At 35.8% G+C, this 24,243-nt stretch overlaps 1 protein-coding gene across 1 annotated transcript in view; it reads left to right on the forward strand.

Moving 5' to 3' along the window:
* Positions 1 to 24,243, forward strand: part of DMD (dystrophin) — a 1,970,015-nt gene that overhangs the window by 374,476 nt on the left and 1,571,296 nt on the right. Inside the window, exons 8-9 of the mRNA XM_059385278.1 lie at positions 11,794 to 11,975; positions 13,233 to 13,364. Coding sequence (XP_059241261.1) covers positions 11,794 to 11,975; positions 13,233 to 13,364 — 314 coding nt within the window. The remainder of the gene's footprint in view (positions 1 to 11,793; positions 11,976 to 13,232; positions 13,365 to 24,243) is intronic.

Below are 24,243 nucleotides of genomic sequence, written 5' to 3' on the forward strand. Positions count from 1 at the left end.
TGGTGATTAATGGGGAGACTAATGTCTTTGAAGGAAACCGAGGGCCGGCCTTTGTACATAACAAATTTAAGAGATGTCTTGAGGAGAGGGCTCCCAGCTGGAGATAGATATTTAGGAATCATTAGCATATAGGCAATATTTAAGAGACTTTGGGAGGGATAATTGGAAGATAATACCCTAGGGGAGTGGTGTAGCTAGGGAAGACCCGGATCTGGCCTCTAAATCTTTCCAAAATTTCCTATCATATAAATAGGCTGGGCTAGGAGGAGAGCCTAAGAAAGTGTGGCTGATAGTTATAAAACCTGAAAAATACAGTGTTAAAGATTCCAAGAAAAACAAAGCAGTGTAAGAAGAAAGAGTGCTATTGAGAGCTACCAAGTAAAATGAGAGTAGAAAAAAATCCATTAGGCTTAGCAACATTGTAGCCATCAGCGGAGCAGAGACAGGGAAGCTAGTTCTCTGATCCACTATTAGCCAGAGAAGCCCTCGGAGCTCATCTTTAAAATATGGACCCCATCCATTCCCTGCTTCAGAGTATGCTTGATTCAGCAAGCTAAGCTCTATGATATGGACTGGATACTTTTTATATAATATTTGTTATGAAAAAGATTGCTCTTAAATACAGTTTCAGCATTAAGCTAGTTATCATTATGGAATTTGCCTTGGAGATTGCTTACACCATCAGGCATATTCCAAATCCCAAAACATACCGGAAAGCTCCGTAATGACCACTGAAATCTGTGTTAAATGAAGTGAGCATCTCCATTCTGGTTTCATTGTTTATCAACCACCATTTTTAACTCTGTAGAGAATGAGGGGTTGGAAATTGAGTATTTTGTGCTAGTAAGGAAGATACCATGTGCAGTCAGTAACTTAACAAAACTTAATGCCCTTTTTCTACTACTATGGGGAAAAAAAGAAAACAGTCATTTTGGTTAGATCAGAAGCAAAGCACAGAAACAGCAGGTGACAGTGAAGGAAGCGGAGTTAAATGTCACGGAGCCAAAATATTTCTTTCTCAGATGGAAACTCCAATAGTGCTTTCCAAAGTAGTCCTGTAGAGGGAATGTTAAGAAAGTACAAATGTTTTCTATCACTGATCTCCCATCCTGATTAGCTTCTGTTTGTGAGGTCAAACTAACTTCTATTCTCCTGGTTTTAAAGGATATGTCCTGAAAAGTTGTTCTCAGTTTTTAAATGGAGTATGTATCTTAAATACATATATTTTAATGAGGTACAAACTCAGTGAGTAGCTGGAAAAGAGATTTTTCAAAATTTGTTGTATTTGGAACTAAAACTATAAAGACAGAACGCTTGACTGATTAGCTGAACACAGAAGACCTTTGACACTTGGTTCAAAAGCATTCAACTTAAAGGTGGCTTATTTGAAACTTGTAAAGTCATGATTTATTGAGAATTCCATTTAATTGAGTTTTACCCACTAGCTTCTGTGCATTTGTTCTCAGGCACTAGGTGGATGTTTGGTATTAACACTACAAAATCCCCACTCCTCTTTAATCCTCTTCCCAAAAAAGTACAACAAAGATAATGCAGTTGTGGAATGCAGTTTCATTTATACAATGAAGCAAAAAAAAAAAAAAAAAAAACAAACCCTAGGTGATAGGGTTGAATTGATTGGCAAGTTGTTAAATAGAGAACTTTGAAAGTACTTATTTGTAATTTTGCTTCCCCATTAGAACCAAAGTTCCATGGGAATAGCTCCCTGGCATCATTAATTTATCACTATATACTCAAAGACTAGAATATAGCCTGGCACGAAGTAATAACTCAGTAAATGTTAAATATATTTTTCAGTGTCTCATTATTATCATTCTGGTACTTTACAGAATCAAAATCAAAGTCAAAACCATCATCTTCAGTTGCCATGATTTATTGGATTGAATATATGATTTTTATTTGCATTTTATATTGCATTTATTTAGCATTGTTTCGTTAATGCCAGAAAGCTGAACTAGTTTTCAGTATATCTAAAGTCTCCTATAAACACCTCATCTTCTGTGTTTTTTTTTCCCCTCTTAGGCCCTAGGGGAGCATTATGTATTTTGAACACTGTTTTCTACTTGTGCCAAGATGATAGTGAAAGTTCTCTGCTAGCTACACAATGAGCATATCAAAAAGAATAATTGGATGTTTAAAAGATGGAATTATGTAGTATTTCTCATGGATAAATGAAAGCCACTGTCTTATGGTTAATTTTATTATGAAACAATCATCTTCACCAATACAAATTATTTTCATTAGTATATATTATAATCCTTTAATGAGAAACACTGTTATTAGATGATAAAAGCAACTTGTTTCGGTGAGTGAATGCTAAAATTATGGAATGGCTTAATTAAGGATTACCTAATTTAGTGAAGGCAGAACAGATCTTGTAGAGAATTAAGGAATTTAACTTGTGGGGACATATACAAGTTATTTTCTTATTAGAATGCTATATACTTTCTGTATTCGTTGGCATGCAAATGGAAGTTGTATATATGTAGAATGTAGTGATGGATGAAAAATATTAAAATTGAAAATAACAATCTAACACTGATAGTCCACTGACATGATATTGCCCATAATTTACAAACTCTGGTGCTAAGAGATCAGAAGACATAATAATATCTTCATTTGTAAACCTCAGATGATAACACAGTTGCTTCCAGTAGTAAGTTCTTTGGAATCAGCTGTATTTCTTTTTATTAGAAAATAACAACTGGAAAATTTTAACAAACTGAGGGTTGCTGGGGGGAGGGGGTTTGGGAGAAGGGGGTGGGATTGTGGACATTGGGGAGGGTATGTGCTTTGGTGAGTGCTGTGAAGTGTGTAAACCTGGTGATTCACAGACTTGTACCCCTGGGGATAAAAATATATGTTTATAAAAAATAAAAAATTATAAAATGAAAAAAAATAAAATAACAGTTATAATAGCATAAATATGAATTACTTACGGACAAAGTAGCAAAATTAATTAATTTAGTTAATTAATTAAGTTATATTAGTCACCATACAATACATCATTAGTTTTTGATGTAGTGTTCCATGATTCATTGTTTGCATATAACACCCAGTGCTCCGTGCAATCCATGCCCTCCTTAATACCCATCACTGGGCTAACCCATCTCCCCATCCCCCCTCTAAAACCCTCAGTTTGTATCCTGGAGTTGATAGTCTCTCATGGCTCCTCTCCCCCTCTGATTCCCCCCCACCTTCATTTTTCCCTTCCTTCTGCTACTGCCCTCCCTGCTATTCCTTATGTTCCACAAATAAGTGGAACCATATGATAATTGACTTTCTCTGCTTGACATTTCACTCAGCATAGTCTCCTCTAATCCCATGCATGTTGATGCAAAAGTTGGGTATTCATCCTTTCTGATGACTGAGTAATATTCCATTGTATATATGGACCACATCTTCTTCTTCTTTTTTTTTAAATTTTATTTTTTTATTTGACAGAGATCACAAGTAGGCAGAGAGGCAGGCAGAGAGAGAGGAAGAGAAGCAGCCTCTCTGCTTAGCAGAGAGCCCGATGCGGGGCTTGATCCCAGGACCCTGGGATCATGACCTAGGCCGAAGGCAGAGGCTTTAACCCACTGAGCCACCCAGGCACCCCTGGACCACATCTTCTTTATCCATTTGTTCTTTTAAGGGTGTCTTGGCTCCTTCCACAGTTTGACTATTGTGGCCATTGCTGCTATGAACATTGGGGTACATGTGCTCCTTCTTTTCACCACATCTGTATCCTTGGGGTAAATACCCAGAAGGACAATTGCAGGATCATAGGGTAGCTGCATTTTTAACTTTTTGAGAATCCTCCACACTGTTTTCCAAACTAAGAATTTGTACCAATTTGTATTCCCACCAACAGTGTAAGAGGGTTCCCTTTCTTCACAGTCTCCAATATTTGTTGATTCTTGCCTCATCAATTTTTGCCATTCTAGCTGGTGTAAGGTGGTATCTCAGTGTGGTTTTGATTTGAATTTCCATGATGGGTAATGATAGTGAACACTTTTCTCATGTGTCTGTTAGCCATTTATTTGTCTTCTTTGGAGAAGTCAGACACAGGCTTTTGATTCTGTCTCTTTCAATCTGTGTGTATTCACATTTTCACATTCAGATCTACCTGACCATGTCTAGTTTATGGTCACAAGTGTCTTCTTCCCAGTTTACCACCTTCCCTTCTCTTACATTGAATTTATTTTTATTATGTAGTCTGTAATACAAATGCTGTGGGACATGATTCTGATCAGTGTTTCTACATGATGTCCTTTTAATTTTTTTTTTTTTTTACAAAACTTGTGAAAGGCTGATCAAACAGCCTTGTGAGTATATATTTATGCCTCTGTTTATCTTTGAAATCCTACTTCTTTCTGATTATACATGATACACATTTTAATCTGCTATTTTAATTTCTGCCTTTCTCCTGGCAAAAAACTGACCTGAGGTTTAAGGCAGTGGAGCCTCTTGTTGAAATTTCCCAGAGGTGTTTCAAGGTTGTGTCTGCCAGCTGGCTAATCAGACTTTCTGGAGGTTGATTACTCAAGACAAGAACAGTTTTGTTGAAATCACCAGTTTCCTGACAAACTCACACTGTTTTTTTTTTTTTTTTTTTTTTTTAGGGTGAGGGCATGCTGCAAGAAAATTTTGGGCAACTTCATTTTTATTGTTTCTTTTTGATCTTTAAAAATACCTTTATTATGATATAGACTATATTATCTAACTATAAAATTAGTGAGTGCTGAATGGAGAGTGAAGAAAATATATATAGGACAAAAGAAAAAAGGAAAACCATTTTCAGTCCCACCAACTTACCCATTTCACTAATGTCTTGAAGTATGTTTGCCTAGTCTTTTCTGGAAAATTATAATTATATGCTTCATAATTTGTACATTCTATTCTTTTAATGCTATAAAGAATTTATTTTCATATTTTCTTAAAAATTCTTCAAAAGTGGGTGCTTGGGTGGCTCAGTTGGTTAAGTATCTGCCTTTGGCTCAGGTCATGATCCCAGGGTCGTAGAATCAAGCCCCACATCACGTTCCCTGCTTAGCGGGAAGTCTGATTTTCCCTCTTCTGCCCCACCTGCTTGTGCTCTCTCTGTCAAATAAATAAATTAGATTTTTAAAAAAATTCTTCAAAAGCAACATTTTGAGTGGCTTTGTGCTATTCATAGACAATGACATATTTGATCATCTTTACTTCTCTATTAAGCCACTTAGAATGGTTTGATTTTTTTTTTCTTTTTAGTATGGTAGATCTTTTAATATTGTAAATAGTGATTAAATTTTACATGAAGTTTATATAAATCATCATTTAAATTTCTGGTGATTTCTTTGTGCTGGATTCCTAGAAGGAAAATTACTGAATCATTTAATATGATTATTTTTAAGGTTTTAGTAAACATTGCCAAAATATTTTTCTTAAAATTTGGAACCAACTGAATCTCTTCCAGCAAAATATCAGTTTGACCAAATCATCGATGCCTCTACAACTTTGGTGTTATTCTTCTGCTATTCTTTGGTGATGTGATAAGCAAAGGAATATTATTTAAAACCCACATCTTTATTTAATTTGCATTACTTTGATTACTACTGAGGTTATATTTTTATGTATATTTACTCTTGTCAAACCTCATTTATTAGAAATAAAATTCAGGGACTACTGGGTGGGTCAGTTGGTTAAACGTTTGACTATTGATTTTGGCTCAGGTCATGATCTCCGGGTTGTGAGGTTGAGCCCTGAGTTGGGCTCCACGTTGGACATGGAGACTGCTTAAGATTCTCTCTCTCGGGGCGCCTGGGTGGCTCAGTGGGTTAGGCCGCTGCCTTCGGCTCAGGTCATGATCTCATCGTCCTGGGATCGAGCCCCGCATTGGGCTCTCTGCTCAGCGGGGAGCCTGCTTCCTCCTCTCTCTCTCTCTGCCTGCCTCTCTGCCTACTTGTGATCTCTCTCTGTCAAATAAATAAATAATCTTTAAAAAAAAAAAAAAAGATTCTCTCTCTCCCTCTTCCTCTGCCTCTCCCTTCCTGCTCATGCTCTCTCTCTTGCTAAAAATATATAGAAATCATTACTATTATGGAGAATATCATTAATATTTGGTAACGGAACCACATGGATCACAGGATCATCATTTAGGTAATGACTTGTGAGATACTTGGTTTTTAAATGTACTAAGATAACACTTTCTGCAAGAATGAGGGTAAAGTATTGAGAAATGTGATGCCCTGACTGGGTTCTAATTCTGATTCTGACAATCTTTGAAATTGCCACCAAACTACTGTGGATTTCAGTTTCCTCATTTGAAAAATAATGGAATTTCAGTCAATGATTTATTTGCTCATTATATCCCTCAGTATCAAAATTTTGATTAGTATAGAAACACTTGTCAAAATCAGTGTTATTGTTCATAAAATAAAACATTCTAGCAATATTTATGGGTTCACAACATTTTCATTCTTAGATGTCTTTAAAGATTAGATTAGAAATTATTAACTTAGGTTTTTGAGGCAGCGAACCTGTTATATAGTAGGGTTTTAGTACAAAGATTACTTTCATAAAATTGTAGGTTCTTATTTTGGGAGTACAGCCACTTCTTTCACTTCATACATTTTAATGTCTTATAATAAAAAAATATAAATCACATCCCATCATTATCACCCTCCTCAAATGCTATAGTACTTATTATCTATAACATTATTTTTTAAGTCAATTGCAATCTTACACAATTCTCATCAATTTCTATGACTTTAACTACTATATTCAGTTTCTCAACAAATATTTAGGTGTTCACAAAGTCTCCAATCTTGGGGCTAGGTGCAGTTATTTATCCTAAGTGAGGATCATCCCCAAGTCATGAAATTTCTTTGGAATTCTCATACGTTGTATGATCCATAATTATTTGTTTAGTGGCTCACCCACTGTATACTTATAACATAGGCTAAGCATATTCAGTGGCACAAAATAATTGCCTTGTGCATATTTAATAAATGATGAATTGCCTTTCCTTCCTACCAGCTTCTTGTGGCTTCCCATTAATAGTACTAATAGTCTCTGACAACTAGATCTGGTTTCATACTAATCACACACAAAAAAAAATAATAATTGCATTATACTAACAATAGCAGGATCTAATTAAATTAACTTATTTAAGTTTATGGTCTTTTCTAAACATTATACATTTGACCTTCACAACACCATGATGAGATTGGGACTCTGGTTTTTATTTCACAGATGAGGAAACAGAAGTAAAGGATGTTAAGGGTGTATCTCTATAGATATAAATATTTAGGTGCAGATTTTAAAAATCTAAATTCAGATTCAGAATTTTTCATTCTTTTATTCCATCACATTCTCTTCCAAAAAAGTCATTACTTTTTAATTTGTAAGTGAATGTCATCTGTTGAATTTTATCAAATGATGAAACCATTATTAGGTATCTGGAATTAAAAGACAAAGCTGAGTGCATCACTTACTTAAAATGGAACTATGCTGGTCAACCCCAGGTTCTCAAAACAGAGTATTCTTAGGTTTTGGGAAAAACTGGGAGGTCAGGAGATCTGTGAGCATTCAGATGTGAGTAGGTTGTTGTGACCTTTAGAAGCATGGTTGGTTAATCAGGTGACACCACTGTTAATTGGTTTGCATTTAGAATTTTGTTCATTGGGATGAGTTCAATTTCTGATGAGCCAACTTCCAGAAGGGAAAGGTTGACAATGGCTGACTCGAGGAGTCATGATCAAGACCATATAGGCTGGTAATAGTTAATTGATTAAATAAGTCTGAATCTTGTGTAGGTGGCTACTTGTTACTTTGATTACAGAACAAGAATTTCCCTCCATCTGTCCTCCTCCTCCATTTTACTCAAAGATTTTTCATCTCTGTACCCTCATGGCTTAGACAGAATTTTATATATATAGTTATTTTCAAAGACTGTGAAGTAAATGATTAGAAATAGAATGAAGTCATCTTGGACCTATCTTAGAATTTCTATCATGCATCTTTTTTTGTTTTCATTAGAAAGCCTGGTTTATTTCTCTAACACCTCCTATCTGGATCAGGTCCTAGCTTCCTATTTCCCTCCGGCTGTTTTTCTCTTTTGCCCCATTCTGTACTTAACAGTTTTACTTTATAAAAAATTCAGTGCTGTCACACTCTTGCCCAGAAGTAGTTACTGTCTAAACTACTGAACCAAGGTCAAAATTTCTAGTTTGTTACTGATGATCTCTCAGTGTTTCACAGTTAGTATACCCATTGTATCTTGTTATTCACTATTCTCCTGTCTGTGGCTAAGACATATAAAGGCACTATTCCTGGGATGTTTCTAATCTCTTACCACTGCACTTTTGTTCATGCTTTTCCACTGTCTATAATACCTTTCCTCATTCCCCCATTTCTAGCCAGTGATACCCTATACCTGCTCATTACAGTTTCCTATTCATAAAGACTTTTCTGGTCCCCTTGTAATATATAATTTCTTCTTTTCTCTGAATCTACTTAGGCAATGATTGTGCCAGTTAGAGAAACACATTTTAAATTCTGTTCAGGGCGCCTGGGTGGCTCAGTGGGTTAAGCCTCTGCCTTCAGCTCAGGTCATGATCTCGGGGTCCTGGGATCGAGTCCCGCATCGGGCTCTCTGCTCATCGGAAAGCCTGCTTCCCTCTCTCTCTCTGCCTGCCTCTCTGACTACTTGTGATTTCTCTGTGTGTCAAATAAATAAATAAAATCTTTAAAATTAAAAAAAATTAAAAAAAATAAATTCTGTTCAGCAATGCAATTATTTTGTACTTTTCCTATTATTTATTTTATTATTCCAAATTGTGAGGAATCCATGAATTCTCTATCTTGTTAATCTCCTGGATACTCTGTTAAAGTATTGTGAACAAAATAGGTCTTAGCACATACATGTTGAAGTGAATTAACATATTTTAGAATATCTAAGTTCCTTTCTTTAAGAAAAGAAATCTTGGATTTTACCTGCTGGTACAGCTGAATCCACACAACCTCAGAGATGGGAAGGTAATGAATGGGTTGGGGTAAAAATGTCAATAATTTGGTCAAATAGTGTATATTTTTCTGATGATTGATATTTATGAATATTTGCTGCCATCCAAAAGATGTTTTATATAGTTAAAATGTATTATAATTTTTGACATTTGCTTGGGGTAATAGAAATAATTTTTGATTTATTTTTATCTTTATTTTTATCATGACATGTATTTGTGTTCAAACATATCCATGTACCTGTTTCTATATAATGTAATAGTAAATGGTCATAGACCAACGTTTTTTAATTCCAGTGACTTTCTCACAGCATAGTTCTACTTAATACTAAAAATAAACAGAATTCTGAATTATGCTCATTACAGATAAGGCTGACTAGTTCCTAGTGAGAAAGCAGAAACCATTTTAGAGGTTGAAAATGTGGTGAAGAAGGGTAGTATCCACCATACAAAGAACACTTGAAAAAACAGTTAGCAAATGAAAGGGGTGTTTCAGTCTTCAGAATTTCAAAGCCAAGTTAGAAAAAAAAAATTTTTTTTTTTTGGAAAGGTGATACTCATGCACAAAGTATTCCTTAGTTCTTCCTAAAAAAATCATTGCCAAAACTTAACCTTCACCGCTTGTTGGTTAATAATTAAATTATAATAAGGAGCCAAGAATATGTATTGTATAAATTTGCACCTCTCAGCCTATGCACTTAAGTGTCCAGTAAGTATCGTTTTGGGGGAGAAAAGGCAAAACAATGAAGTGGCAGATGATAGAACAGTCTGCTTCCTGTGTAATATTTCTCAACCCTGTTAATGGTCTTCAAGCCAGCAGTGTCAGTATCACCTGCAAGCTTGTAAGAAATGCAGAACTTCAGGTTCCACCTCTGACATACTGAGTTTGATTCTGAGTTGAAAAAGGTCCCCAGGTGATTCATATGCACATTAAAAATTGAGAAGTACTCTATTAAGGATGCCTGGGTGGTTCAGTTGGTTAAACATCTGCCTTTGGCATGGGTCATGATCCCATGATTGTGAGATCGAAGCCCACATCTGGCTTCCTGCTCACTGGGGAGCCTGCTTCTCTCTCTCTCCCTTTGTGTGTGTTCTCTCTCTAGCACTTACTCTCTCTCAAATAAATAAAATCTTTAAAAAAGGAGAAAGAGAAGTATTCTATTATGCTATGGATAGAAGCAGACCAAGGAATATTGGCTTTTTCCTCCTCTGTAGCTCTTTTCAAAAATATTTTAAAAGAATAGGGGTGCCCAGTGGCTCGGTAGGCTAAGCGTCTACCTTCAGCTCAGGTAGTGATCCCAGAGTTATGGGATTGAGCCCCATATCTCTGCTTAGCAGGGAGTCTGCTGCTTCCCTCTCTCTCTCTGCTCCTTCCCATCCCCCGCCCATTCTTTCTTTCTAATAAAATATTTTAAAAATATATTAAAAATAGCCCTATGGGCACCTGGATGGCTCAGTTGGCTAAGCATCTGACTCTTGGTTTCTGCCTAGGTCATGATCTTATGGGTCATGAAATGAAGCCCTGCTCCATGCTCAGAGGGGAGTCTGCTTGAGATTCTCTCCTTCTACTCCTTCCCCCATTCACACATGTGTGCTCTCTTTTTCAAGTAAATAAATCTTTTTAAAAATGTTGTTCTAATTACATTCCTGCTAGTTGTGAAGGGATTGACTAAGTGACTTTTTCAACCTTCCTTTTATGTTAGTGGGCTTGAGATTTGACTGTTGGCTTTTTTACTCGTCATCTGAATACCTGACCAGAATATACATATTTAAGATAAAACAGATCTTTTAATGCTAGTTAAGTTAAGCTAAATTTATGGCAAGAAAAATGCCTGGCACATTGCTGCATAGTTATCTTGGCCTCCTGCCAGGATTTATGTTTTAACACTTCCAGGATTAATGATACACTTCACATAAAGGATTATTTTTACATCTTGGTTTCCTGGATTGAACACAGTGGGTAAATTGTAAGGCCAAGTAGCAAGAGAACCTTTAGAAGGAGGTGCCACTTACTATGTGTGCTATTACAAATTATTATTGACTTTAAATGCTGGGTTTCTTTCATTCCCTGGATGTGGCAAAGAACATAATGTCTGATCAACTTTATGTGAAGGACTTTTAAATTTATCTCTAGAGTCTGAGAAGGAAGGTAACATCTGACGTTAACAGATGTACCAAAATGTAAACAAATGTTTTTAAATACTGAAGGAATATTAGAAATCATATACATATGGTATGCTGTTGTTTTATTTTACTGTTATTGTGGAAATACATGGTTCTTTTCAACACAGAGACATATTTTGCTCTTTATGTACTTAATCACCAGCAAAAATTTGATTAGATGATGCAAGCTTTCCTTACTGGAAGCCAAGGCATTAAGCTCTTTCGTGTAATTGTTTAATTACCATGCACCATTTTCATTGACAAGTTAATATAGCTTTCCATGGAAAGGAAGATATAATGTTTTATTTGTGTTTCTTATCTAATGAAAACCACTCTCTTAGATGGGCTAGTTTGGCAATTTGACTTAGGAAAAAGTATTACGGAATGAAGTTTTTATGTGAACAAGGAAAAGAAATTAACTTTAGTGCTCCTCTCATTGGTCTGCCAAATTGGAAGGACATTTTCAGCCTGATTATCATGTTCTAATTAGTCTCTGGAGGACATTTGTGGGCATTCGAGTCCTCATTAATGTGTCTTTTTCCTGTAACATTGATTTGTTCATTCGCCTTTCAGAGACTCGAATATAGAAACCAAAAATTGATGTGTGGTATTAATGTGCTTACAGATGTTGCCACCACTTACCCAGATAAGAAGTCCATCTTAATGTATATCACATCACTCTTCCAAGTTTTGCCTCAACAAGTGAGCATTGAAGCCATCCAAGAAGTGGAAATGTTGCCAAGGCCATCAAAAGTTACTAAAGAAGAACATTTTCAGTTACATCATCAAATGCACTATTCTCAACAGGTAAATGTCAAAAGAGTACCTAATATCAATGATATTTTCTATTGCATATACATTTTTAGTCCTCATATGCATAAATATCTATTTTATCTATGGGTATATGCATGATAAATATGTCTGCATAGCATAGCATGTGTATATACGCACATACATACACACAAATATATGTGTCTATGTAGCATAACGTGGGTATATATATATTATATGTATAATATGTATATACAGGCTTATAGAGTTTCTCTCTCTCTCTATATATATATATCTACCTATAGATAGATTATATTTTAACTGATATAATGGACCATAATATTGTTTTCAAAGCACATTATTAAAATTCTCTGCTGTTGATATGTACTATGTTATAGGAATGTGAAAAACAATATATTGCATTTCCATTATGCAAAATGAATTAAAATAAAAGATAGGCTGTTATGTATGAAACTTAATATCAATGAGAGTAAAGAACAAAGCGAGTATGAGAGAAGGCAAGAAGTCTGTTTAATAATACTTTCCTATTTTTAGTGGCAACATACTGATGTATTAACAAATTTTCTTTACTCAAGGTAACATTTTTGATAAAAGTAGTTTATAATACTTTAAATAAAAGTTAAAGGGAGAATACATATGATAAAGATTTTGATGATTGTACAGGATCTAGTGGGATTCTTTTATGGCATGGTTCTTGCTCCCAACAGTGGCTCTTTGGGGTGTTTTCTTTTACTTTTTTTTGACACAAACAATGATGAAAAAGCCTTAAAAAAAAAAAACAAAAATGGGGCTTTTAGCACAATTTCTGCTGAAGGTGTGGAAAGCTAATCTTAGGCCTAATTTTCTCACTCTCCTAAGCTAGTTCCATATTTAGCTTATGAAAGCTCCAGTCCTTTTCAGGAACTTGACTTGATGAATTCTGGTTTTGTTTACTTTGGGTTCAGAGAAAATTGCTTTTGGATGCCCATTTTTGCCAGACTGAAGAGCATCATCCCATACGAGTGCCAGAGCTGTGTCTGTATGGAATCCTTACAGTTAATCCCCGCCCTTATTCCTTCCCTGAGTACCTGCTCTCCACCATGACCCTGAGCACAAGAATTGTGCAAGTGTACCAGTTTGCAAGAGCACTATGTGCATTTCAAATTAAACCTTTTGTCTCACTGTTTCCATTTAACATTTGTTTTTTCTAGTGTGTTGGAAAGCAGTCCTTCCAGGGTTACTTACGATGTCTCCTCCTCCCCTCTGTCCCCTTCCCCCAACCCTGCTCTGCAGATCACAGTCAGTCTAGCACAGGGCTATGAACGAACTCCTTCCTCTCCCAAGCCTCGATTTAAGAGCTATGCCTACACACAGGCTGCTTACGTCGCCACCTCTGAACCCACACGGAGCCTGCTTCCTTCACAGGTCTGTCAACATTTACTCTCTGTTCTAGAAACCAAAGAATTTCCTCATCCAAGAAAATGTAACATAGCTTTTGTTTGAATTATGCAGTGCCTTTTCCTCCTTCATCAGGAGCAGTTTCATATTACCAGTTGTGTTAGATGTTCTCACATGATGCTGTTTTGTTATTGTGACTCCCCTAGGTTTAACATAGGTTGATTCTTCATGAATGGGGATTCTTATAATAGTGGGTGTGTGCTTTCATTATATAATTTACCTGTAAGGTTCTCTTTCATAAAGGCTACCAATGGTTATACAAAAACATCATTAAAGGTTGATATATGTAATTTGTAAAAGAGTGGGGAAGTGGATGAAATTCACTAATCACACTATTTGGGGAGATTTTTCTAGATACCTGATACCTAAAGGAAACATACACTCCATATAGATGTTTTATTATATTTTCATTATATAAAAAATATATTTATACTGTTTAAGAAAAATATAACTGCAGAGCCACCTGGGTGGTTCAGTCGGTTAAGGGTCTAACTTGTGACTTCAGCTCAGGTCATGATCTTTGGGTTGTGAGATTGAGCCCTGCATCTGGTAATGCACTGGGCATGGAGCGTGCTTAAGATTCTCTCTCTCCCTCTGCCTTCCCCCTAAAAAATGAAAGGAAAATATAACTAAAAGCTTTTTTCATATAATACACTTTAATTTGACTAATTTAAATGTGTATATAACACGCTCTGTACTATTTATACAAGAATATCCGTCACACCCAAACCAGGTTAGGTTCTATGTACCATTTAACACTTTCCACATAAGGAAGCTTCTCAGTGGAGTTCTCCATTATTTCAGTGTCATAGGAAACCTTAAAACATAAGAAATTATAGCCTGGTATATGTTAGCACATGGAAATGAAATGTGCTTGACTTGTGAAATTTATTAGAAATTCTTTTTAGGGGGCGCCTGGGTGGCTTAGTGGGGTAAAGCCTCTGCCTTTGGCTCAGGTCATGATCCCAGGGTCCTGGGATGGAGCCCTGCATCTGGCTCTCTGCTCAGTGGGGAGCCTGCTTCCTCCTCTCTCTCTGCCTGCCTCTCTGCCTACTCGTGATCTCTGTCTGTCAAATAAATAAATAAAATCTAAAAAAAAAAAAAAAGAAATTCTTTTTAGAAGAAAACTCTTTTGTTTTGTAGAGCAATTTGAAAAGCTCTTAATGGAGTGACTTTGTCAAAACTAATTATGAATGAGAATTTTGAAATTGTAGACCTGATCTTATATGGTGAAAAAAGTGTGCGTGTTTGGAGGCTCATTGATTTTTTAGAATCATGGTTGTATTTCATTAGTGATTATTTTACACAGCGAATTTATGCATAAGGATGAAAATTTTTAGCACTCATGGCTTCCTCCAGGGAAGCATAGTTCAGGGCATAGTTAGGCCCTCTGCCCTTGGCTAGTTTTCTGGCAAAGTTGAACAAAGGAGACTGGCTGAGAGCATTTGTGTGACTCAGCCTCACTTTCAGTTAAATTCCCATCCATGTTTTTACAAAGGTTAGTTGTATAATCTTGAACAAGAGGACTTAATCAGTTTTCTCATTATCAGTAAATAAAAATAGTTCGGCCACTCATTACTGAGTGTTTCTCTAAGCCACATTGTATGCACATTGTATGAACTAAGGAAATCCTTATAACAACTTTGGAGAGGTGGGAGATGCTATTTTTATCTGCCTTTGAAGTTTCCTGTATCTGCCCTTTTCTTTCTCTCCTTCTTCACCCCCCATCCTCCTGAGCACGTGACTCTCCAGACTCTTGTCATCACCATTCTCCCATCCTCCAAGTCTTAAAGAACAGGGGTGCATCCTAAAACAAAGGAGCGTGAGCCAAGACAAAGAGATGAATTCTTTTTCCCCCTCATTATCACTTTATCGAGCTGCCTTTTCCAGAAGGTTTTCTTTGACACCTATTCTGGCAGCACATTTTTACCTCATTACCACCCCATTAAGGCATTGCTCAGGTATGACTCCTGAATGAAGTAATTATAAGTAGACCTAATTTTGCTAGACTCTATTTGTTCATTCTACCTTTGAATAAATACAAACTATATAATGCGTCACAAAATAAAAATATTCAACAAATTTATTTGCCTATTTTATTTAGCATAAACCACTGAGATAAAACTAATGGCGTCTTTTAGAAAAGAAGAAGCAGGAATTACAATTGATGAGGAATGATGTATCCTGCCCATTTCTAAAGGAAGCACCTCAGAAGATGATGTTACATGTTTGATAATTTCATGTCTTAATGATACCTAATTTTTTTTTTTCCCCCCTGCGGTGTTTTTCAGAGGGGCTGAGCCTATACTGCTCCCTACAGGTTGTATCTGATCCACTTCAAATGAGCTCAAGACCAGCCAAACTGGACTCCATGGGAGCCTTTCATTATAGAGTTGTGTACTTGGTCTACCAAGGGGGTGACGTTTTCCATAATAGAAGAGCGAGCTATGTGGGTGACTGTCCCCTCTGAGGAAAAAAGTAAAATTTGTGATCTATCTTAAAAGTTCCCGATATAATAGAAACATAAACTTTAAAAATCCTGTTTATACTGTGAGTTTGGAAACCTCTTGAGGTGAAGCAATCTGACCTACCTCAGGACCCCTACCTATAAATGAGTTTTTCTCATAATTTGCCAAGAAGAAATACTATCTGGTATGAACCCCTAGAATGCCCTCATTGTATCACTTTATTGCCGTCCATCCTTGGCTGGAGGCCAATTTTTTATGGTTATACTTTTTAATTTATGTTTTTATGACTTTGATCATGCTTCTCATTCTACTCCTAATTTTATATCAAAAATACCCAGTATCTTTTCCACCTTCAATTTCTCTTTCTCTCCTTGAGCCTAAACCCATTTAAATCTCCTCTAGTGTATGTCACTTCTGAAACACATCAAGCCACTTTATCTTGTTAATACACTGTTCTGTGACTCTTTCGTTTATCGCCTTTGTAGAATAGTCTACACTTTATTCATTCATTTATATAGTCACAAATAATTATATTTCATTACCAATTCAAATGTCATCTTTTTCAGCTTCCAGGCTTTCCATCATAATTGAAATAAATTTTCCTCTAGCCTCTAGACTCATCAGGTTCTTCTCCATCTCTATTCTGTATCCCTTTCATTATCTGGCTCTTTTTTTCTGTTCTAACTCCCTTTGACAGCCCCTTTGAGCTCCCTTAAGAGCATCATGAAAGATACCTAGAGCCGTGTGTTACACTCTTTTTGATCAATATGACTTTATTTCCTGGCTTCAAGCTGTATGCAGATGACCGTTGTTACATGTGTATTCACCAACTTCCAGTATCTTCTGAGTTACAGCCACATTTCCAGCTCTTTGGTATGTATCTATACCTAGGTGTCCACTGACTTCTTTTTTTTTTTAATTTTTAAATTTTTATAAACATCTATTTTTATCCCCAGGGGTACAGGTCTGTGAATTTCCAGGTTTACAACTGCACAGCACTCACCAAAGCATATACCCTCCCCAATGTCCATAACCCTACCCCCCTTCTCCCATCCCCCCTCCCCCCAGCAACCCTCAGTTTGTTTTGTGAGATTAAGAGTCACTTATGGTTTGTCTCCCTCCCAATCCCATCTTGTTTCATTTATTCTTCTTCTACCCACTTAAGCCCCCATGTTGCATCACCACTTCCTCATATCAAGGAGATCATATGATAGTTGTCTTTCTCAGCTTGACTTATTTCGCTAAGCATGATACGCTCTAGTTCTATCCGTGTTGTAGCAAATGGCAAGATTTCATTTCTTTTGATGGCTGCATAGTATTCCATTGTGTATATATACCACATCTTCTTGATCCATTCATCTGTTGATGGACATCTAGGTTCTTTCCATAGTTTGGCTGTTGTGGACATTGCTGCTATAAACATGCGGGTGCACGTGCCCCTTTGGATCACTACGTTAGTATCTTTAGGGTAAATACTGTCCACTGACTTCTTAAACTTAGTATGTCCTGAAGGGAACTTTGTTTCATTGCTCACAAACCCATCTCTTGTCCCTTTTTGTTGCGTAAGTGAGACTATTACTCAGCAGGCAATGAGACTTAAATATGTGACTTTGTACTCTTTGGTCTCTTTATTGATCCGATATTCATTAATGAGACATACAAAGTCAATTCCTTCTTTACAACATTGCTCCATTAAGCTCTGTCCCTGATGTTATGTCTTCTGATTTAGGCCCTTAATACACATCTTCTAGACTACAGAAATATCTTTGCAATCAATGTCACTGTCTTTATCTTAGTCCCCTCTAAATCAGAGTACATTTCCATATTAAGAACTTTAACAATATCATTCACAAAGCTTTCTTCACTTCTTTTTGCCTTTATAGCAGGTCCATTCTCTTAGATTTCATCAAGAAACTCCATGATCTAATATCTATTTATATTTTCATGTTTATTTCACAGTAGTCTATTTCATGTTTCCTTTACTCCAACCAAATTAAATCACTTGCTGTCTTCCGTAAGTGCCAAGCAATTTCCTATCTTAGCTTTCTTTTGTTCTCTCAGCCTAGAGTGACTTTTGACTTTTTTCACATTGGGTAGTTTAATCCAAATTTCAAGGCCTAAGCAATAAGTGGCAGATCCCAGATTCATGTTCAGTTTATCTACCTCCAAGTTAATGTTCTTTATAGTAACATTAAATTTTCTCTCTCTCTCCACCCCCACCTATATATAGGATTACTCACACATGGAGTATGTGATCATTTTTAAAAAGTGTTTATTTACTTGAGAGATAAAGAGAGAGAGCACAGGAGGGAGAAGCAGAGGAAAAGGGAGAAGCATACTTCCCTCTGAGCAGAGAGCCTGATGTGGTGCTCCATCCTGGACCTCAAGATCATGACCTGAGCCGAAAGCAGACGCTTAACTGACTGAGCCACGTAGGCATTCCTGTAATCATCTACACTTATTCTTTAATCACTTACTATGCACCAGGTATTATTATATGACCAAGTGATGTGTCAGTAAACAAACTTAAAAAAATAATTTGTGCCCTAAAGCATAGGCTTATGGGAGAGTCAAAATATGAATAAGATAAACATTATGAATAAATGAAACAGTATTTCTAGTAATATGCTAGTAATATGTATAAAGTAAAGCAAAATTTAGTAATAATTACAGTAGTTAGTGGTAAAAAGAAAAAAAAATAAAAGAGAAAAGTAGAATATGCAGTATGTGACAGGTGGGGTCATCAGAGAAAGTAAATTTTGAGTAAAGACTAAAAAGAGGTGTGGGTCTCTGGGAGAAGACCAACCTCTGAGGAGGAATCAGAGGTGGTACAAAAATCCTGAGCTGTGGGGATACTTGGACTACTCAAGAAAAGGCAGCGGTGAGGGCACAGTGCTGGGAGATGGTGCCTGAGCTGTAATGGCAGACCAGATCACATAGGATGTGGTAAGTAATGGTAAGGACTTTGGTTTTCATTACTAGTGAGATGGAAGGCTGTTGGAGGAGTGACATCAACTCATATTATTTCAGCATGGCTGCTATGTAGGGAATAGACTAAATGGAGCAAGGGTAGAACCAAGGAAACAAGTTAGATTGCTATTGCAATAATCCATTCAGCATATGAGAGAGGGTTGGATCTGGGTTCTTTTTGTTTTTCCCTCTGTTAAATTTTTTTTAATATAAACTTTACTATCTTGACTGTTTTTAAGTGTACAGTTCAGGGTTATTAAGTACATTCATTACCACCACCATCTATCTCCAGAACTCTTTTCATCTGGCAAAATGGAAACTCAGTATCCATTAAGCAATAACTCCCATAACTTCTTCCCTGTAACCCCTGGCGACACTACCATTCTCTGTTTCTATGAGTTTGGCATTTTTCAAAAATTTTTGTTTCTTAGATTTTTATCTCTAATGAGATTATGCAATATTTGTCTTTCTGTAGCTGGCTTATTTCATTTAACAGAATGTCCTTCAGGTTCATCATTGTTGTCACTGGTGGCAGAATTTTTAAAAAAGATTTATTTATTTATTTTGGAGAGAGAGCATGAGGGCAAGGGCAGAGGGAGAGAGAGAAAAAGAATCTCAAGCAGACTCTCCACTGAGTGTGGAGCCCAATCTCCCAACCCTGAGATTATGACCTGAGCCAAAATCAAGAGTCCGACCTTAGCTGAATGAGCCACCCAGGTACCGCACAGATGACAAAATTTTATTACTTTTTAAGGCAGAATAATATTCCACTGGATATAAGTACACATTTTCTTTTTCTATTCATCTGTTTTATGGACATTGAGATGGTTTCCATATCTTGTCTCTTGTGAGCAATGGTTCAGTGAACATAGGAGTGCAGATATCTTTTTTACTCTTTTCATTTTCGTCTGGTATATACCCAGAAGTGGGATTGCTGGGTCATATGGTAGTTCTATTTTGTTTTTTTAATTTTTGAGGAAATTCCACACTGTTTTTTATAATGGTTCTATCAATGAGCATGATGCATAGTAGTTGAATTCTAGATAATGTTTTGGACAACGTACAGAATTTGCTAATGCAGTATAGAACACTTTTTGCTGTATTCTTAGACAATATTTATGTTATTTAAAAAAAAGGGGATAGATAAAATTTCTAAGAGACATTAAACATTAATCACAAGTAAACTAGTACTTTATTACGTGAAAACCATGTGTTAAATTTAACTGATGAGTTGAATACCCTGGTGATATATGAAATTGTTGAATCACTATATTGTACAGCTGAAACTAATATAGCACTTTATTTTAAATAATTTATTAAAATCGAAACATACAAAGCTAAAAATAATAAATTTTTAAAAAATTAGTTGATAAGAAAACAAATAGCTTGTGAGATATAGGCATAGGTAACAATGTATATTAATTATAGATTAACTTAACCTATTACACCTGGTAAAATAGATCATAAATAATGGAATACATAAGTGTTACTAGTAAATAGAAAGAGATGAAAAGACCGAATCATAAGGTGTGATCATGTCATCTCTGAGCTGTCACCTCCATCACTCCTGAATTGGCTATCTACTGATGATACTCATATGGTTTCATTATAGTCTCCCAAATGTACTACATAAAAAAATGCAAATAATTCCCATAGCTCTTTTGCAGACTGATGAGTTACAGCTTTGGGCCGGGTTTACTTACTCCTGTATCTCTTCAGTATAACAGATATATGTGGCAGCCTTAGGCACCTTCTGTCTACTGTATCCCTCCCTCAAATGTCACCTCTGGTTCTTTCTATTGTACCACCCATCCAGAAAGATGGACAGAGCAAAACATATGAACATTGTTCAACCTGAGATTTAAATAGTGTGGTCCTTCTCACCGTTTGGCCTTATCCTAATTGCATTACCTGCCCCCCCCCATTTCTTTCATCTTGCTTCTTGTTAACATGCTTTAAAATGATCTAGTAAGTGATGGGATTTGAACCTAACAGCTTGGTCATTGAGCCTTTCTGTTTCATGATGTCTGGGATGTACCTAGTAGCAGAATTGGAGACCACCATTGCATCAAGATAATGAAGCACATGACATAGTGGGTATGAGTTAGGAAAGAATTCAAAGAACAAAGAATTACTGCAGGGTTTTGGCTTTAGCAGTAGGAAGAAAGTAGTTTCCACCAACCATGATAGAATAATCTGTAGGAGGAACTGTTTGGGTAGTAAGGTTAGGAGCTCACTTTTGAACATGTTAATCATTATTTATTTTTTAATTTTTAAAATTTGAGTTATAACTGACATACAGCATTGTGTTAGTTTTACATGTACAATATAATGATTTGAGATATATATATATATATATCAATAATAGAATGATTATAATAAGTCTATTTTAATATCTGTCACCATACATAATTATTTTCCCTGTGATGAGAACTTTTAAGATTTAATCTCTTAGTGACTTTCAAATATGCAATATGGTATTATTAACTATAGTCCCCATGCTATACATTATGTCTCCATGACTCATTTATTCTCTAACTGGACCTTTGTACCTTTTGACCCCCTTCACCCTTTTGCCCACCCCCACCCCCTGCCTTTAGCAACCACCAATGTGTTCTCTGTGAATTTGTGTGTGTGTGTGTGTGTGTCTTACAATTCCATATATAAGTGAAAGCATACAGTATTTGTCTTTGTTTGACTTGTTTCACTTAGCATAATATCTCTAGGTCCATCCATATAGTTGCAAATGGCAAGATCTCATTCTTTTCCATAGCTGAACAATATTCCATTATATTTATTTACACTCCTTTTTAAAAAATCTGTTCATCCATCTGTAGACATTTAAGTTGTTCCCATATCTTGGCTCTTATAAATAAAGCTACAGTGGAGATGGTATACGTATATCTTTGTGAATTAGGGGTTTTGTTTTCTTCAGGTGAATACCCAGAAGTGAGATTACTTGATCATATAGGTAGTCTATTTTTAACGTTTTGAGCAACCTTCATACTCTTTTTCCATAGTGGCTGCACCAGTTTGCATTCCTGTCAACAATGCATGAGGGTTCCTTTTTCCCCACATCCTCACCAGCACTTGTTATTTCTTGTCTTTTAGATAGCCATTCTGACAGGTGTGAGGTGATAGATAATTGTTTTGATATACATTTCCCTGATGATTAGTGATGTTGAGCATATTTCCATGCGTCCTTTCTCTGTCTGTATGGCTTCTTTGACAGGATATCTTCAGATCTTCTGCCCATTGCCCATTTTTAAACCCAATTGTTTATTATTCGTTATTTTTTTGCACTGTTGAGTTGCATGAGTTCTTCATATATTTTGGATATTAATCCCTTATTGGTTATATGATGTGCAAATATTTTCTCTCTTACAGTAGGTTTCCTTTGCTGTGCAGAAGCTTTTCAGTTTGATGTAATGCTAGTTGTTTGTTTTTGCTTTTATTGCCTTTGCTTTTAGAGTCAGAACCAAAAAATTATCACGAAGACCAATGTCTAGGAGATTACTGACTCTGTTTTCTTCTAGGAGTTTTATAGTTTCAGACTATTATCTTCAACTCTTTAATCCATTTTAAGTTAACTTTTGTGTATGGTGCAAGATGATGGTCCAGTTTCATTCTTTTGCTTATGGCTGTTCAATCTTCTCAACACCTTTCATTGAAAAGACTGTTTTTTCCTCAGTCTATATTCTTAACTCCTTTGTCTTAAATTAATTGTCCATGTATGCATGAGTTTATTTCTGGAGTCTCTTTTCTGTCGAGTGATTTATGTGTCAGTTTGTCAGTACCATACTCTTTTGATTACTATAGGATTGTAATAGAGTGTGAAATCAGGGAGTATCATGTCTATCATTCTATTCTTCTTTCTTAAGATTGCTTTGGTGATTAAAGGTTTTTAATAATTCTGTAAAAATTTTAGAAGTGTTCTAGTCTGTGAAAAATGCCATTGGAATTGAGATATGGATTACATTGAGTCATAAATTGCTTTGGGTAGTATAGACATTTTAACAATATTAATTCTTCCAGCCCATGAACATGGAATGTAGTTCCATTTATTTGTGTCTTCTTCAGTTGCTTCCATCAGTGTTTTATAGTTTTCAGTGTACAGGTCTTTCATCTCCTTGGTTAAATTTATTCCTTGTTAGTGTATTCTTTTTGATGTGATTGTAAATGGGATTGTTTCCTTTATTTTTTCTTTCTAATAGTTATTAGTGTATAGAAACACAGTGGATTTCTATATGATTTTGTATCCTGGAACTTTACTGCATTTATTCATTTCAACAGTTTTTTTTTTTTTTTTGGGTGTTTCTTTGGTAGTCTTCAGATTTTTCAGTGTATAATATCATGTCATCTGCAAATAGGGGCAGTTCTATTTGAATTTATTTTATTTCTCTTATTTGCCTAATTCTTCTGGGTAGGACTTCCTGTACTATGGAGAATAAAAGTGGGGAGAGGGAGCATTCTTGTCTTGTTCCTGACAAGTCAGCTTTTCACCATTGAGTATGATGTTAGCTGTGGTCTTGCCATAGTTGGCCTTTATTATGTTGAGGTATGTTCCCTCTGTACCCACTTTGTTGAGAGTTATTATCATGAATGGATGTTGAGTTTTGTAACACTTTTTTCTGTGTTTTTTTGAGATGATCATGAAATATTTATTTTTCCTTTTCTTGGTGTGGTGTAGTACATTGAAAAAGTTAATCTTGAGATGCTCATGAGACTTGAATATATATGCATAAATCTGGGTGTCCCAGATCAGAGTTCAGAATAATTTGGAAGTCTTTAATAACATACATAGTATTTAAATGCATTCATCTGGATGAGATTACCTAGGAAAAAAAGTATAGAGAGGTAAGAGGTAAGAGATTTAACCAATACTTAAAGATGGGAAGGAACCAGCAAAGGTGATAACAAGGATGGACAGAAAGAGGAGAGGAAAAAGGAGAAGGGTAATGGTATTCCAGAATCCAGAAGAAAGTGTTTCAGGGTGAGGACATTATTTAACAGCATTAAGTATTGCTGATTAGTTCAGGTAACACTAGAAATTAACCACTGAAGTGTCAGCGAGTTAGGGTCCCTGGGAAGTCCTCATGATATAGTAGTTTTCACAGTGGAATTACTAATAGCACGTCTGTTCACTTAAATACTCCTACGACTTTTCTGTCTTCCTCCTCTGCTTTTAAGAACTCATAATTATACTGGGCTCACCTGGATAATCTAAGAAAGTCTACTTATTTTAAGGTCACCTGCTTAGCAAACTTAATTCCATCTGAAATCTTAATTCTTCATTGCCAGGTAGTGTAACATAGTCACAGGTTCCAGGGGTTAGGACGTGGACATCTTTTTTTTTTTTTTTTTTTCCCTTTTTTTTTTTATTTATTTATTTTTCTCCTAGTATTATT

This window comes from Mustela nigripes, chromosome X (genome assembly GCF_022355385.1).
Source record: "Mustela nigripes isolate SB6536 chromosome X, MUSNIG.SB6536, whole genome shotgun sequence".
In the NCBI taxonomy this organism is placed as follows: Eukaryota; Metazoa; Chordata; class Mammalia; order Carnivora; family Mustelidae; genus Mustela; species Mustela nigripes.